This window comes from Solanum pennellii, chromosome 8, assembly GCF_001406875.1.
Source record: "Solanum pennellii chromosome 8, SPENNV200".
Classification (NCBI taxonomy): domain Eukaryota; kingdom Viridiplantae; phylum Streptophyta; class Magnoliopsida; order Solanales; family Solanaceae; genus Solanum; species Solanum pennellii.
This window is the reverse complement of record NC_028644.1, coordinates 60,416,983-60,436,077: the sequence shown is the minus strand read 5'-3', so window position 1 is coordinate 60,436,077 and position 19,095 is coordinate 60,416,983. Positions and strand designations below refer to the sequence as shown.

General features: G+C 29.2%; 1 protein-coding gene and 1 non-coding gene across 10 annotated transcripts; both read left to right on the top strand.

The window, feature by feature from the left end:
- Nucleotides 1-202: 202 nt before the first annotated feature.
- Nucleotides 203-16,701, top strand: LOC107026669 (ras guanine nucleotide exchange factor L). 9 transcript variants are annotated; one of them, XR_003580032.1, is made up of 7 exons: nucleotides 225-588; nucleotides 9,638-9,712; nucleotides 11,161-11,311; nucleotides 12,457-12,527; nucleotides 12,596-12,669; nucleotides 14,603-14,939; nucleotides 16,306-16,672. XR_003580032.1 is itself a non-coding variant. In XM_015227721.2 (3 exons), exons 2-3 carry the CDS (start codon nucleotides 13,834-13,836, stop codon nucleotides 15,408-15,410), a joined length of 1,164 nt encoding a protein of 387 aa, XP_015083207.1. In that variant the 5' UTR covers nucleotides 203-588; nucleotides 12,457-13,833; the 3' UTR covers nucleotides 15,411-15,663. The 9 variants fall into 9 exon arrangements, 1 of the variants encoding a protein (XP_015083207.1); XR_003580035.1 differs by lacking the exon at nucleotides 14,603-14,939 and having other exon boundaries at nucleotides 210-588; nucleotides 16,306-16,701; XR_003580033.1 differs by lacking the exon at nucleotides 11,161-11,311 and having other exon boundaries at nucleotides 229-588.
- On the top strand, nucleotides 5,843-5,946 carry LOC114078491. Its single transcript, XR_003580173.1, has one exon. It is a non-coding gene; the product is annotated as a U6 spliceosomal RNA (small nuclear RNA).
- Nucleotides 16,702-19,095: the final 2,394 nt, after the last annotated feature.

Genomic DNA, 19,095 nt, shown 5'->3' with positions numbered 1-19,095 from the left:
TTAGGAGGTAAAATTTCCAATATAAATAAAATTTGATATCGTAATAACAATTTTAACCAAAATCTTTCATATTGTTTTCCCTAATTTTATATAAACAAAAAATTTAAAATGAAAAAGAATAAAATAGATTTAGCATATAATGCAATATTGTACCTTGTTAGTACATATTATGTACACCACATATTATCGTGTGTTGTTAAAACGTGCTCGGGTTACACTTTTCACCCTTTTTAAAATAAAAAACAAGAAGAAAAAAAAATGAATGACCTAAAAAGTAAAATACTAAAAAATTCCAAGTTCTCCGCTCTGCTGCGGCGGGTTTAGTCGGCGGGGGAGTAAGCTTTGATTAATCGGATAAGAAGATAAGAGAGGAGAAAACGGCAAAGGTGTGAACGGAATCGAAAGAAGAAAAGGATAGGGTTTTGTTAGTGCATTTAGTGGAAGAATCTAATTGGCCTAATTTCTGAAGAAGAAGATGATTGGTGGAATCAGGTTTCCTGTTCAGATCAGATCTTACAAATAGAGAGAGAAAAAAAGAAGCAAATTCCATCTTTTTCTCTCTATTTGATGTTATCCAACACCACTCAGGTCTCTTCTCTTTCTTACCTTTAATTCTATTTTTTAAAATATAATTATTGTTGTTGTTTATCTCTATTATAATATATATTGCATTTCTTACATATGTGTTTCTAGAATTTTTATTTATTTGTCTCTGCCTGCAACTTACATGATTCTCCTCTCTTTTTGTGATTTTGGGTTAATTTAGTTCATTCTTTTAGCATAAGGAGTCCCCATTTTTATTTTTAGTTTTGAATTTCAATTTTTTGTGTGGACTATTCCGAGTTAGATTGAAAATGCAGATATTAGAATAGGTTGTTATAAAAGTTGAATTGGGTTTTGATTGTTCAAATTTATATTGAACTTAAATGAGCTAAAAAATTGAATTTGGTTATGACTAGTCCAATTTGACTCTTAATTTCAATAATTTTAAAATAGTATTATATAACTTTATAATAATAATTTTGAATTTCAACTAAAGAAATTTGTTTTTAAAAAAGTTATAAATAGATATATGATATTATCCTTCTTCGAGGTGGACCATTGTGGTTCGAGCTTGGGACTTCCATGTTGGAGGTCTCAAGTTTAAAATCTCTTGCCAGCGAAAGCAAGAGGTTAGCCTTCTGAATCGAGTTCGTCGCACCAGGCTTATCTAGTGCAAGTTATCTCTCATATGTAGTTTGCGAGTGGCACCTAAAGGTAGTGGCTGCAGGTTTTCTTGTTGTAAAAAAAGATATATGACACTAAAATATATAAAATAGGTAGTATTTCATATTTTCAATATAGGAATATATAATGCATCAATCCAAATAAAGAGTTTTAAAACGAACTGAAATTGAAGATTAAAATTAGGCTCAATTGAGGATTACATCAAAGCAAATAAAGAGTCTTAAAACGAGTTTAAATTGAAGAATAGATTAGGCTCAATTGAGGATTCTCTTAAAATGAATCAAGACATGAATGAGTAGATATTGAACCACATTCAAATTATATTGAGTGCAACATATAAAATTCTAGACAGATTGAACATATTACCTATAATTTGACTATTTTTAACACTCCTAATCGTTATAATTGGTAAAAGTGTTATAGCGTATAAATTAGAGAAATTATAAGATTAATAGAGAACTAGTTTGAATATGTTTGGTACTTCTTCTATCTATTTTTATTTGTCATACTGCGTTTTTCAAAAGTCAATTTGACTAATTCTCAAAGTTAAATTAGATTATATTAATTCGACATTTTAAACAAAAAATTGATATTCAAAAACTATATGAAAAATACTATAAATTGCAATTTTTTGCATATCAATAAGATGAAAAAAAAAAGTTAAAATATTTATCAAAGTTCTTATAATTTAACTCTAAAACGAAAAAAAGTATATTTTTAAGCTTTATTCTGGCTAAGAAGAAAAATTCAAAAATAATCTTTTTATTATAAAGAAAGCTCAGAATCTAATATAATAATAATAAGAAGAAGAAGGCAAGAAATATGAGATGGAAGAGAGAACTTTTCTTATTCAAGTGGGTCTTCCAAATGGTGAGTGATATCTCTATTTATAATGTTGAATATCACTCCCAAAAGTCATCTAATTAATAGATACATAATTATCTTGGAAGTGCTTATTATGTTGAAAACAACAATACATGAACCCAATTTGTTTGGATAGATCTAATAGTAATCCACATGTTTAATAAAATGAATTTGTAAAAGCAATTTTGTTTGGATTTGTTAAGGCAACTGAGTCTAGACCACATTTGAAGCGTGGTAGACCAATTGATTCCAAAGATAAAAATCCTCGAAAGAGAAAAGAAATAAATAATCAGGATGATTATGGGTTGAAAGAAATTTCTGAAGATAAGACCCAAGTCATGACACATGATGAAATATCCAAGGAGGTTCAAACTTCTGAAAACAATGAGATTTCAATGATTTATGTCTCGACGAGAAAGATGTGAAATCGAAATAATGTTGTGATTGACAACATATTTGCCTATAATATTGCTATTGACATAATGCAACAAGATGAAGATTTTGAGCCAAAATCTGTTCACGAATATAGACGGAGAAATGATTGGCCAAAATTGAAGGATGCAATTCAAGCAGATTTGACTTCACTAGGAAAACGTGAAGTTTTCGGATCAATAATTCGAACACCAGAAGGTATCTAGCCAGTGAGGTACAAATGAGTTTTTGTACGGAAAAGAAATGAGAAAGGTGAAGTCGTGAGATATAAAGTCAAATTTATTGCTCAAGGTTTTTCTCAAAGACCTGGCATTGTTTACATGTAGACATATTCTCATGTGGTAGATGTAATCACCTTCAGATATCTCATAAATCTGACAGTTTATGAAAAACTTGAATTGCGTCTAATGGACGTTGTCACATCCTAACTGTATAACTCATTGGACCACGATAATTTCATGAAAATTCCTGAAGCATCCAAAGTGCCTGAAGCATACAGAGATCCGAGACTTATTCAATAAAGCTTCAAAAATCATTATATGGATCGAAACAGTCAGGAGGATGTGGTATAATCGTTTGAGTGAATATTTGTTAAAGAAAGGGTACAAAAATGACCTGATTTGTTCCTGCATTTTTATTAAATGGTCGGAGTCTTAATTTGTTATAATAGCCATGTATGTTGATGAATTGAACATCATTGGCACTCGTAAAGAGTTTTTAGAAGTTGTTGAGTGTCTGAAAAGAGAATTTAAAATGAAAGATCTCGGGAACAAAAATTTTTCTTGGCCTACAGATTGAGAATTTGTCAAATGAAATACTTTTTTATCAATCAACATACATAGAAAATATATTAAAGCGATTTTATATGGATAACTTACATCCATTGAGTACCCCAATGGTTGTAAGATAGCTTGACATCAATACAGATCCATTTCGACCTCAAGAGAAAGATAAAGAGCTTCTTAGTGATGAAACTCCATACCTTAGTGCAGTCGGGGCACTAATGTATCCTGCTAACAATACTCGATCAGATATCTGTTCTACAGTAAGTCTACTAGCAAGATTCAGTTCCTCCCCAACAAAAGGACATTAGAATGGTGATAAACACATACTTCGAAATCTTCGAGGGATCATGGACATGAGTTTATTCTATTTGAATGAATCCTAGTCAGAACTGATTGGTTATGCAGATGTAGGGTATTTATCTGATCTGTATAAAGCTCGATCACAAACAGACTATTTGTTTACATGTGAAGACACGACAATATCTTGGTGATCAATGAAGCAAACGTTGGTAGCCACTTCTGCAAATCAAGCAGAAATAATAGTCATCCATGAAGCAAGTCGAGAGTGCGTCTGGTTGAGATCAATGACCCACCATATTCAGGAAATGTGTGGTTTTTCTTTGAAAAAGAATATAGCAACCACAATGTATGAAGTAATGCTCATGTATAGTTCAATTGAAAGGAGGATACATCAAAAGAGACCGGACAAAACATATTTCACCAAAGTTCTTTTTCACGCATGATTTTCAACAAAATGGTTAGATAGAAATTCAACAAATCCGTTCAAGTGATAATCTTGATGATTTATTCACAAGGCATTGCTAACATCAATGTTTGAGAAGTTGAGATACAAGACTGGAATCCGCCGTCTTCGAGATATCTACTGAAGTTCTCATCGAGGGGGGGGGGGTTGTACTTTTTTCCTTAACTATGGTTTGTCTCAAGTTGGATTTTCCTGGTAAGATTTTTAACGAGACAACATTCAAAGCGTATTATGAGATGTGTGTACTCTTTTTTCTTCACTAGGCTTTTTTTCAGTTTCCACTGAATTTTCCTAGTAAGGTTTTAACGAGACATATTATCTATGTATATCCAAGGGGGAGTGTTACAAATCCATTGTATTAAACATGTGGATTATCCATTAGATCTATCCAAATAAATTGGATTCATGTATTGTTGTTTCCAACATGATAATAACTTTTAAGATAACTATCTATCTATTAATTAGATGACTTCTGAGAGTGATATCTCAACATTATAAATAGAGATGTCACTCACCATTTGAAAGACACACTTGAATAAGAAAAGTTCTCTCTTCCATCTTATATTTTTTGCCTTTCGTCTTCTTATTATTATATTCTGAGCTTTCTTTATAATACTTTTATTAATCTAGAGAGGATATATGATAAGTACTAACAATGATTATTAGGGTGCCACCTAACAGTTGTTGAAGTGATTAAAAATAGGAGATATTAATTTTAAATTTAAAGCTTAGATATAAATATTACTATGTGATTTTTTTTATTGGTCAAAGGAGTTGCTCTAAAATCTCACTAGATTAATATAGGTGAAATTATAAAAATATTATTATTTTATAAAGATATTATTTGATCAATAAATTAATATTTATTAATTTAAAGAGTGTTTCAACATCACAAAGCTTGTTTGGGGAATTTTTTTTGAGAATTTAAATGAATTCACTTGTGAAACGTTGTTTATGAGTTTGAGATAATGATTTAAAATGGACGTTAATAACCTGTTGTTGGGTTAAAATGATACATGTCATTGGTCTAGAGTTTAGAAGAAATTCTGAATACCATTGAAAAAAATAATGTTGATGATAAAGTGGAAGATGATATAATACCTTTGGAACAATTTGCTGCAAGAAAACACTTATTACATTTAGAACTTTTCACAATTTTATGGTGCATTTTGAAAATACAATACCGAAACTTTCGGATGCAATAAGAAAGGTTAGAGATAAACTCCAACATAATTTAAATTTTAATAAAATAATAGAATATGATAAAATCATGTTTCATTAAATTGCCTTGGATATATTTGTTTGTTTAATAAATTATTAATTTATAATATTAATAAGACATATATTTATATAAGGGTCTTCAGAAAATATATTATCTTATTATCTTATTAAAATGAGTGACTTTTTTAATTGACCCAAATTAGGATCGAAGAAAAATATTATCATAAAAAAGTTATTGAATATTAATTTAGCGAGATTTTAGCGTAGTTAACAGCTACTTTGCCTGGAAATAGTAGATACAATATAAAATTAATTGAGATCCATATTAAAGGTAAAGATGTTACCTATAAATTCAAAATAGAATAGTTGAGACGCGAAAGTGCTAACCAATATTGCTTGGTAGAAGAATATCTACCAAACCAAAGTTTTGAATACAACTTTTTTTTATTGAATTGTAACTTGCAATTCATTTTTGAGTATTCAATTTGGTAATTTCATCTCCATCACCTACCTTATTCTGGTCGGTGGTGTCTATGGTATTAATTTCTAGATAGTTATCTGTTTTTTCCGATAAAATTGGAACGATACAGAGAAGATTAGCATGGCCCCTGCGCAAGGATGACACGCACAAATCGAGAAAAAATAATGGACTGAGAAGGAAGTTATAATGTGGGGGAATTAATCTCTGATCAATAAAATAAAAATCCTTTAGATATTCTTCTATGTTTTGCATCCTGCTATTTTTTTTTCTTATTTGCAAATTTTTATTCCTTTCAATTACTTTTACTTGTCTATTATATTAAAAATTGATTTCAGTTTTTATATATTAAGAAATGAAATATTAACGACTTAATTCCTAGGTTCAACAATAGTTGTTCATTATATTATTTTGAGATGTCCAATAATATATGTCCACTTTATAAAATCAATGGATAATTTTATACTTGGTTTTTAATTTAACCTCATCATTAATTAGTCATTTCCTATAACATTTTTCAAGACTTTGTATTTATTATATTCAAAGGATAATATAGTAAAAGTATCCTTCTATTTACAATTATTAAGGGGTATGTCAAATCAATAGTGAACAACAAATGTTGATAGAGAACTGTTCAGAAAAAACATTTCTTAGTAAAATCTATAACTATAAATTATATCTTTAAGAACGTATAAAGTTTAAAGTGGACAAATAAAAGTAACCGAAAAGTATCCATTAGTTCTATGTATTCGGACCACACACAATGTGGTAATGTGTAGAAATCTGTGGTAAGTATGGGATTCGTATTTTGACAATAAATGCACATTCAATTTGCCATCCTAATGTGTTATAAGGTCTTACTAATAATTAAGCCTTGAACAACCTCAGACTATGTCTAAAAAATGGAATTGAAATAGTAATACAATTTTTGTTTTTTGGTTTCAAAAGTATTTAATTGTTCAAATGCACTCCCCAATCCCCATGTATAGTTTGTTTGGTAATGAAATTAAAGATTAGCATATGCTTTAAAATTAATTAACCTTATAACTTGTTATACTGCTTGAAGCTAAAAAATGTATAAATATAGTGAAAGTGAAAAAAGTTTAGCATTACATCACCTTGACTTTTTACCCCTAGTTGTATACTTCTTATATTGATATTAGATAATATTTTACTAAATTTTGATTGACAAAATTATTATTTAACTATATTGAACATTTGATGAAACAGAACATATCTAGTGTCAAAATTATTATGTATCTTACTAGGTGAAATAGTCAAAACGATTGTCTACATGTCTAATGTCAAAATTGTTGTCTACATTTGTGTCAAAATTGTACACTAGAGATGGCAGTGTATTTACTTTAGGCCAATTTTATTGTACTATCTGGTCCCCTATAAGAAGATAGTACTTTATATCTTTTATTTTATTTGAAGATATTTGCTTAGATATTTCTTGAGTTTTGAAGTGTTGGTGAAGGTAGAAAAAGTAGCACATTATAGTTAAAATTTGTTTAATTTAAAGAATTCTGAGTGCTTGAAAATTTTGGAAGTTGTACTAAAGAAATGGAGTGGTGCCAAGGATTTTAAGCTGACAAAAACAACTATAGTACACCTCATATAATTTTACTTAAACCATTTGAATTTCACTTCTTCTATCCTGTCAACATTAAGAACATATGCGATCTTTGACTGATCAATATCCTGTCATATAGAGTAATATTGATCTAACCACCACTCATGTTTGATCCCTGATTTGACTCTAGGGTCTATCTCTAAATTTTCATCCTATTGTTAAATCACTCCACGTCTTGCCAATCAAAATTGTGTTACTGTGAATAACATACAACGCAACACTTCCTCTTAAAATTGTCATGTCAATTCGTTCATCATTATAGCAAAATCGAAGAACTATTTTTAAAGATGCATAATAATATGACTTTCTCAGAGAAAATTGTTGCCTATCAAATAACATTTGACAATGGATATTGATTCCAAAACTCAAAATAACATTGGGACATCATTTCAAACAATCGTTGATTTATTGTATTTCCATATCATTTCAATTTCAAACTTTAAAATATAGAATTTGATCTTTGAAATATAGATTTGGTAAGTTTTTCAAGTTTTTAGTGATAAAATTTTAATTTTGTATTCATATTCAAACACAAATTTGATTTTTAAATTTTTTTTTTTTTAAATCTCAACCAAATCATGTCTATGATATTTGGGAGAAAACTTAACCTTTTCCTATAATTAGTATTTTTGAGTAATTATTTACATTTAGTAATATTGTTTGCCTGACACCTTTAACTTGCACAGTTATGTGAAAGGTTGGATACCATTAAGAGCCTTTTTTTCCTCCTGGTGATGATTGGACATTTCCATGTGAATTGAGCAAATAACACAGCTTTCACAGTTATCCTTTACTGGTTTGGATCATAGAACAGAAAACATCATACAAATAATAACAAAAATGGAAATAACTTTAAACTTTTCTAGCTAGTTTAGTAAAATTGCTTGTTTTGGAGTGAAAAGACCCAAGGACAATCCTTTTAGAGTAGCCCAAAGGCTTGAGCATGGGACTTTTATGTTGAAGTCATTTGAAGGTCTTAGGTTTGAAATCTCTTGCCAGCAAAAATAAGAGGTTTGCTTTTTGGGTCGAGCTTGTCGTACCAGATTTGCCTAGTATGGATTAACTCTCCTATGTGATTTGCGAACTATTGCATAGGAACGAAAATTTTACCCTCTGTGCACGCAAAGAATAGCAATTGCGGATTTTCCTTGTCATTAAAAAAAAAAAAAGCCCAAGGATATATTGCAATTAGGAATGTTAAATTAAGGGTTGAAATAATAATTTGAAATCTTATAAAATAAAGTTGAAGTTTTGTTGGACATGCAATTTAAAATTTTGAGTCGTATGTTTGCTCCTAAACATAAGAATTCCCTTAATTGTGAAACTATTAAAATTGCATCAATTCTTTATATAATTTTATTAAATATACAAAAGTTCGTAACAAAAGTATAAAATACTACCATAAAGTTATGCTAAAGAAAAATAGAACATTTATTAAAACGTTAGTTGTAGATTTGTAGTGTACTCATCAGTAACTACATTATCATGTTTATACTTCGTGAATATTTCATCACTTCTTTCGTATTTTCATAGAAAATATAAAATAAATGGATTTTTTATGCAATATATAAATTTGTGGGTTAATTTTTTTTATTTGAAATGTAAAATCATGATATGAAATTTTCAAATTAAGCTTTTTGAAGAATTTGAGATTTTATCTCATAATTTAAAATCAATAAAATCACATATTGAAACGCTTGTTAAAATTGAAACTCTAGTGAAATCTCATGGCTTTGTCCCAATAGTTGTATGATAGTATTATTTATTTATTTCATAGTTTTTGGAATGAACTTGTAAGGTTCTGGGACAGATTACTGCATTTGCTTCCTACGTACACTACAGTGTCATACTCGTGAAGATAACAGAAGGTGTCGGGGATGTAACTCCAAATAGTTGATTGATTCTTATTTTTATTTCGGTATAAATCCTTGCAGGATTGACGCGGTTTGAAACTCGATAGATAATTAATTTATACTTTTACTTTTCCATGCCCAAGTATATAATTTCTGTTTATATCAAATTCGTGATGAGCGTCTAATTTACATACTAAATGCACTCTTACCATTGAATCAAAGCCCGAAGATTAATTGAATTTATTGTTAATCTTGATGTATGCACACTTATCAGTGAACCAAAACCTGGAAATTAATTGAACTTATTATTAGTTAGACAAGTTTTAATCAATTTGAAGCTTATAGTTTGACAGAAATTACATTTTTTTGTAATTGCAGTGATTGAGTTAATTTGTGTGTACTTCGAGTAATTTTATGGGATATTTATCTTCTCCTATCAAGATCATGTATCAGGTAACTCTATCCACCAAAGTTACATATGAAAAGAAATCACCTAGTATATTTTATCTCTATTAGAATTTAAATTTGAAACTTCATAATTCTCAAAATTCATTGACTACTAAGCTACACCTTTAAGTAAAATTAATTAAATATTTTATTCAGTATTATTCTAAATTGTAGGCCTTTGATAGTGAATAGATATTAGAGGATCTATTTTTTAATAACATTGATGTCTGAGTCAATTTACACATGTGATTAATGTCTGAGTCGACTCACCAGGCAAAATGATTAAAAAGAACAAGTAATCCCATCTAATCCGATCCATTAGATACGAGTTGGATAGCTGATTCTTAAAAAATGAATTAAATTTATATTATTCATCAATTAACGTATGTTCTATTTGTGATAAATAGAGAGTTTAATTGAATAATTTTTTTCATTTTTGATCCGCCCATATTTTATCCAACCCGCTCTTTTGTCATAGACACAACTTTATGGTAATTTGTACACAAAGTTTGGGCAAATGGGAGAATTCACCTACCACCGTTTCTAGTGGAATTTGAACTATAGTTTCCAAGTTTGTTATTCTAGTCCTTTAATAGTTTGGTTACCCTTAGTGAGTTGGGGCTATGTTATTTAATGACTCTCTTTCTAGTGTTTGGTTCTTTATTATAACTATCAAGCAAAGTGCAATTTTATGAGGATGGTGTGTATGTAATTATATTCCTATTTTGTTAAGATAAAATTATTTTTGATAAATCCTCCGCTAATTCGATTTTACCTATTTGTTGTTACTCTAATCTTGAAAAAGAGTTAGGAGCCATGCCAGTGGCAGGTCCAAGTAGCATTAGAAATTAAATAGAAACTGTTTGGAAGAAAAGCAGAAATATATATGAAAGAAAACAGAAAGAAAAGGAAGGGGGAGGTATGGAACATTTCTGTCTTTAACAGGCTAGCCTTTCCAAAAGGTCCAAGTTCTCTGTTTTAAGTAACAGACACTAGTCATATCAACAATTTGTACATAAATATTGGATTTTATTAAACAAAATAGTATTATTATTCTGTTCACATACAATTGTTTATACAAAGAAATGAGGTTACAATAGTATGGAGATTCTCCTGTCAGTTTCTGTAGGCCTTCTGCTGACGTTTTGATCCCGGTCCCATGGTAGCCTCCACACAAATTGCTTCAAAACCATCAGAAAGTTGTATGCCTAAATTACCCTCTTTTTCAATTAATTGAAAAATGGAACAAGTGTCAAAAGTCTTCAACCACAAAACAACTAAAAGCCTCAATCTAATGTAATCTAGGGTCGGCTATATGATTTCTCGTTGATCATGTTGTTTTACAAGCAGAGAAATTTCAGACACCTAAAAATGATAAAGTCATAAAAGTAAAAGTATTAACATGCTAAAACATATTCCCAACTAATTGACTTTGCTTCTCTATTCATTGCTAGGTTTGCATGAATTTCAAGACAACTTCTTCCATGTATTTAGGTGTACCTCATTCCCACTTACCATGAGTTCACACCTACAAATGATCCATATGGTGATTGACACAAAACATGACTAGATCATATAAATTGGTCTTTTTCTCATTTTTACTCGGTATGTGCTACTTGTAACTTCTGATGGAGTTATTTTTTATTTTATCTAGTTTAGTATGATTGCACATCCATTTTAGTGTCCACATCTCTACAACATTCATCTTGCAGATATATACCGGACTTTAGAAACTAGAATCTACTCTAATATAAAATTGTTAAGTCTTGCAATTAGTTTACAAGTTACCTTATAATTTGATAGGTATCCTTCTTTCACCTAACACCTTAGTACTACTTCTCTATTTCTAGCATTCTATTTTTATTTTAACATTATTAAAATAACAAATAGCTGCTTAAAATACCTTTTAGAATAAATTTTGTGTTAATATATATCTGATAACTAAAGTAGTAATTGGCCTCTGAAATTGATGACTTAAGAGGTGCAGGGCCATGTCATGAAGTTATCTTTGCCCTTTTGTGCATTAAATAGAATTACTTAATTAGTTTGTAACTGAGGATTATTACATACATCTATATCTTGTACAAAAGATATGTATAGAATATGTAGATCAACTCTGTTTTTCTGCCTTGACGTATATGTGTGTATTTTCCTTAATTTTAATCGTTGGAAATGAAAAAGAAAATAAGCATTTTGCCACACTCCTAATGCTTTATGAAAATGAAGAGACAAGCAGTTTAGAGATATAAACATTGAGGGGTCACGTTTGGTAGGAAGTATAAGAGAATCTAATATATGTATTAGATATGATATTATATAATAGAATATTTATTCTATGTATTCGTTATATACCTTGTTCAGTATCATGGAGTGTGTAATCAATACATAACAAATCATGATATTAGTAATACAAGGGTCACAGATTTATGCACAAGAATGGTTAAACATAAAATTGACCGTAATACATCAAATCAAACAATATATAAGAAATGATTCCAACATATCTAATCTCAGCATATCACATTCCTGAATTACTAATCCCAACATAACTAATATATCCTATTTAGTACTATTCTAATACACTTTACGAAACGACCCTACCCTGATTCTTTCTCTAGTTGAATGATTGATCTATCCTGTCTTAACCATTTCTTAGAGGTAGTAAAATAGGTAATTCTGAAAATTAATTTGTCAACGGTTAGATAAGTAAAAGATGCTTGATTTTCTGAGCATTGGTGGTCTTTTTGCAGGCCTTAATTATGGTGGAGGCTAGTGGACTGCCTTTTCTTTTGGATGTGGGTGGCAACCCTTAAGACCAATTGTATCCTTCCAAACTTGGAAATAATGGATTCACCCTTTTTACCGTTTTCACTTAAATATCAGGCTTAGTTCGCATACTACGAGGCTCGAACCAGTGGCGTAAATCACAAGTCCGTCAACCTTTGCCCCTTGAACTAAGTCTGGTAGGTTTGGTACTGCCTTTTCTTTATTCTCCCAATTGTGTTTACATTTCTTGTTTCTTTAGTTGTTTTATTTTTTGAACACTGCATATATATATAATGAGACTTTTCTAGCCTAATCAAAAGGTCACATGAACATGCCTTAGTGTAAAGACTTATATGCAGCACCGAAGTCATCAATGTACATGAATCCTGTGAAAGTCCATTATTTCACACTTTGGAGTTTTTCTAACCTTGATTTGGCTTAGCGTAATGGACACTAGTCAAATTGTTTGCTTTGATGATGGATTTGATTTTGTTTTCTAGTTTGGCTTTTTTTTTTTGAAAACTATGCTTAGAATTAAAGGTTTGAACTTTGACTTTGACAACTTAAATGATAGATGTGGTTGAGCTAGTCATAACACCAACTTTATGTGTTATTTATGTAATGAGATTAGTTTATCCAAAACAAGTAAAAACGAACAGAGGGTTTCAAATATGGACTCATGGTTGAGTTCACCTCAGACTTGATTTAACTTGTTACCATAGCAAGTTCGATAGGCTTAGCTCGACTCGACTTGATTTGGCTCAATACTCAAATTTACTTATAGGTTAAAGTTGTCTTTGTGTAACCTATAGGTTACAGGTTGAGTAGTGGAAGCAATCACTAATGCTTGCATTAGGGTAGGTTGTCTATATCACACCTGATGTGGTGCGGTTCTTCCTCGGACCCTGCTAATATGAAATGCTTTGTGCACCGGATTACACTTGATGTTGTTATAGTGGATCCTCCAACTATTATGGAAGATTATGTCTCATACATCCTTTTTACTTGATCCTATTAAAAAAAGGAGGGTGCTTACACATGTAACTGTCATTTTGTAGAGTAAAATCTGTTATGAAACTCTTCCTAACTACCCCCATCTAAGACTAAGTAACAAAAAGAATAGTAAAAAAATAGGAAAACTCCAAAAGTATTTAAAAACCCTAGACTGTCTCTAGCTATTTATATGCACCCAAGAGACCTTCCTAACCTCTGCCTCTCCTCTGCATAGTGTGTACTTTGGCTCCTCAGAAAGTGAATGACATGTTTCTTTAGACCGACCTTCTTGCTCTATTGACCTCCATTTCCATCCTAAAATAGATCCCAAAAAGTGTGCAAAAAAAGCAAAGCCATTTGAGTAAAAGATGAGGGGAAGATCATCACCAAAGGAAGGAGGAGTTATGGAAGTAGCAAAGGTTGATAAACTAAAACATGAGCCTCATCTATCTGGTGCCTATATTAGAAGCTTAGTTAAGCAGTTAACTTCTTCAAGAACCAAAGATCCTTTGAATCCTAAAGACCATGATGATTCACTAGAGAATTCAACAAAACTTGATGATAATTTGTGTAGTGATACACAATTGTCATCACCACAGCCAGCAGCAGCACCACCACAGATTAAAAAGAAACAAGTGAGGAGGAGACTCCACACCAGTAGGCCTTATCAAGAGAGGCTTTTAAATATGGCTGAGGCTCGGCGTGAGATTGTCACCGCCCTTAAGTTTCATAGAGCGTCTATGAAACAACAGCAACAACAACAACAACAACAATCTCACGCCGAGCCACAGTCGTTGCAGACATGGCCTCAAGAATCTTTAGGAGAAGAACAAGGGAAGCAAAAATCCCGGAGAAACCCCAGGATTTATGCTTCCAACAATATGGCTAATAACTTACCATGTTACAATATGGAAAATTTCTCCAATTCAACCTTCCCTTGTCATCCTCAATATCCTTATTCTTGTCCTGTTTCATCCTTTGGTTCACTCCAAGACAACCTGAATTTTCCACTTCCCAACCAAACATTAGGATTAAATCTCAATTTCCATGATTTCAACAATTTAGATGCAACCCCTTATTGTAACATGAACAATAAAAATTCAATCTTTTCATCATCATCTCCTTCATCTTCTTCAGATGAATTCCATTATGTGGGAGAAGGGGTTGGTCCTATAAGTGAAATGGTGAATTCAAGGTTGCATCCATCAATGGATGACCAAGAAATGGAAGAGATTAGATCAGTAGGGGAACAACATGAGATGGAGTGGAATGACACACTCAATTTGGCAACTTCAGCTTGGTGGTTCAAGTTCTTGAAAACCATGGAAATTGGACCTGATGATAAGAACATTGCTGAGGATTATGGATGTTATCCATTTGATGAAGTCATGGAATTCCCTCCATGGTTTAATCCAAATGAAACCTTCTTGCAACAACATGTTGATGATACCTATTCTCATCCTACCTTACCATGGTAACTATTTCTTACTCAATTTCACTTCTGTTTTCGTTATTATTTGCTATGTCTTCTTTACATTCGTATAACCTGCTTGAATCGTGAACCTTTCGAAAATAACCTAATAAAATCTGTCGTATATCCTATGAAATTACGCTAGGAGTTCTTTCATTTTTCATTTTTAGGTTGATTTTTATGTTTAAAATATTAGGAAATGTTTTTTGTTCCTATGTCATCTTACTGTACAAGATGCTCTTTGTTTATTTTTATAGTTGAAAAAAATAATCGCCCACAGAAATATAAGATATATAATTGAGTATAAAATATTAAATATAATCTTATTTTTTGAACTTCATGTATATAATTAGCAAAAGTTTAATGCATCAAGTTATTCTCTCGACTTTTTTAACATGAGTGACAATTTATTTTAGGAAATTTCCATGGCCAAAACTGATGCATGGTATTAGCATCATGTTTTGTTGGTATTAAATGTATACGGAAGTATGGGTCTTAGCTAGCATTGACACGTCAAACGGTGGAACAAATGAAACAGACAACCCATTGGGCCCACCCTTTTTTTTTTGAAAAAAAATTGTGTTTCTTTTTCTTTTTTTGTGTTAGGGGTTTGTTGAGAAAATATTGAATTTGTAATTATCTCTAGCAGCTGTTCATTTTTATTTGAAAATTAATTATCTTATTTTCTTAATAATTAACATGGAAGGTACAAATCTATTTAGTTTTAGGTTCTTCTCTTTTAAAATTATTGCGTTGTTAATAATGTATTTTGTGAATCTTTTTAAAATATTTAATTATCAAGAAAGGTGATATAGTTTGATATTTTTATAAATATCGTAAGAATTTAAGAGATTCAAGATTACTAATGTCTTCATACTTTCTTTGTGAACACCTAAGAATTTATTCGAGGTTTTGATTTTTAGAAATATCAAAAAATTTATAAGATATGATTTTGTTGAGAAAGAAAAGATTGATGTCTTCATGATCTCTATATGAAAAATTAAAATTTATGAAATATTCGAGATCTGAAATCTAAAAATGAAACCCACTTGATTTATATATAATGTTTTTACCTTTCAAATTAGGTATAGATATCGAACATTAAATTAAAAAAAACCATTAATTATATTTCTCTATCTCTTTTTCTTTTTAGTAAAAAGAAGAAAGTTGATCCTTTATTTATATATTCATATCATTATTGTTATCATCATCATAATCAAATCTCACTTTTAAATTATTATATTTTCATTGTTCTTTTTTAAGGGTATTTTTTTATAACTATTCCAGAGAATATTTGTTATGAATATGTCACAAAAACTATTATGTTTTCCATATTCTTATTTTATTTTAAATTTCTGTGTTGTTACAGTATGGACATTGAAGAAATTGAAGGAATGGATGTGGAATGGTTAGCTTGAAAAGAAGATTGATTTTTTTTTTTTTTTAATCATAATCAAATCTTTGGCCTTTATATTAAAGCCCCAAATTGCTGTTTTTTTTTCTTTCTTTTGGGGAAGGAGGATTTTAAATTTCTCCATTTGTTTGCCTTTTTATTTTATTTTTATTTATTAAAAAAAATGATCAGTAATAAAGGCGTTTGCTAGAAATCGCAGAGTCTAGAGAAAAATAATAGATGAGGGAGAAATTATTTTATTATATGTATGTCTCCCAGTTTTTCTTTTCTGTCAATTATATGAGATATCTGATATTTAATGGTTCTCATCATTGTATTTTAATTTATATTTTTAGAAAATTTTGTATTTTATTTGGTTGCGTAATTTCACAAGTAATATTTTACAATTCTGCGACTAAATTACTGCAAGTTTCATTTTTTTTTAAAAAAAAAGGGTCATTACTCTTTTCTCAATTTTTTTGTTATATTAAGGATTTGAAAGGGTAAAGAGACAGTAAAAAATTGAACAAATGCACAGGTGAGAAAGCTTGAAGAAATAATTATCATAATTTGTCAAAAACACAGAAAACTTTATTTCATATTAAAAGTGAGCGTAACATATCATTCTTCTTTGAAAATTAATGTGTTGCAAATGTGAATTGTCTTTAAGTAAATAATATATATAAAAACTTGAAAAAGAGAGCTTATTATCTAAACTTTGAGATTGTTTAGAGGAGATTCGAATTAGTCGGAGGAGAACAATAATGTATTTGTTTAAATGATATATTATACATCTTTTTTGATATATTATACATTATTTATAAATGAGAATACATTATTTATATAGTATGATATACGTTATATATACATATCGATACTTTATTTATACATATAACCATTTTGTTGAAATTAATTTTAATTGCCTATACATATATCACAAATTTTGAATTATTTGTATGTAAATGAAAATTTAACTACATTTAATATAAATAAAATTATATTATTATATATTTATAAAATTTATCCTTATAATATTGCTTGACTTTGTAATTTTATTTTTTTACAACGTAATCTTGCAATTCATAAAGTTGGAAGACAAAAAGATAATGAGGCACTAAAATAAATGAAATAAACAAGCTTGAAATATTCTTCAAATTAAAATAGCTTTCATCTCACCTATCATTTAGTTATGTTTTTTACAATAAAAGAAATAGTCATAAATCATGTCTATTCTTTATATTATTCAAAAGTAAATGATTATAGGAACAATTCAAAAAAAAATAAAGAAGTAATTATGGTTCTTCTTTAGATCCCTCTAAATTATAAGAGTAACAAAAATCGAATCTTTGAGAGTATTATATTACCATAAACACAATTTTTTGAGTTGATTTGATTCTTTTTTTTTTTTTTAACGAAAAAATAATTCATTTTGTCTTCATCACATGTTCCAAAGATTATTGAATAATTAAATAAAAGAGAAGATGAGTCTTAAGCTCTTCCATGCATATTCCCTGTAACACCTTTCACACAATAAAAAGGATGAGGAGTATATACATATATCTATTTTAAGCTTTTGAGGGGTTAATATCTCAAAAAATTACTTAATTTTAAAAATTTATCTATTAAAATTATTAAATTTTATTTTGTATCGTTACTAAATTTATTAAGAATCTTGACATGACAAAACAATTTTTTTGATGTTATGTTCAGATAATTGAGTAGTAATCCCGCGTCATTTGTTTATTATTTTAATCATGGACATGGTATAAAAGATAATTTATTTGGTTTATGTTAAAATTTTTTGAGGATAAATTTAATTAAGTGATCTTGTTAATATGAAAGTCAAAATTTAATGATTTTATTAATACAAAATAAAGTTTAATTTTAGATAAATTTTTAAAGTTTAATAACTTTGCTAGACACTGTGTTTATTTTTTGGTTGGGTGTGCAACCCTTTAAATAGGCTCTATGCTAGGTAAATTTACTCTTATGTAATTGTACATATGATAAAAATTCAAATAAAATGATCCTTTGTATATGTAATATTATATAATGTATTGAGATTATATAAATAGTTATGTAATGTATCGGATAAATAGTTCTCAAATGTGTCGATATTATATAAACAGTTTTGTAATGCATCAATATAGTATAAACAATTATGTAATATATGAATATTGCATAAATAGTATATATAATCAAATATATAATACAACTATATAGAAATATAATATTACGTATACAAATTGAGTATTGATATTTGCTCGAGAACAAACATAAATATAAATGTGAGGTGGCTATCTTCGAACATAAATACATATTTTAGTTATTATTTTCTCACATGTTAATACCTTTAATTATCTTTTGAGTATTGATTATATTATTTATTAATTTAGTAGTATTATATTTTAATGTATAGGAATGAAGTGATATGAAGATGAAGAGATTTGGAATAAATTGAATAAAAGTTTAAAGAAGAAAAGGAAAAAGAAATCATGGAGACATGAAAGTAGTGGCTTAATGATTGGGATATTGTCAATAATTAGTGACATTATGGGTGTCTTTGGTAGGGAAAAAATGTTTTTTTTTCTTCTAAAAATTATATACTTATTTTCTAATGTCTAATTAAATTTAATAAAATTAAAAAAAAAATTTCCCGAAAAAACAAAAATGCTTAAATACAAAAAACTTTCTTAATGAAAGTAGGTAAAACAAGTTTTAGATACAAGTTTTAAATTATACATAAATATTTGTTTATCACCAATA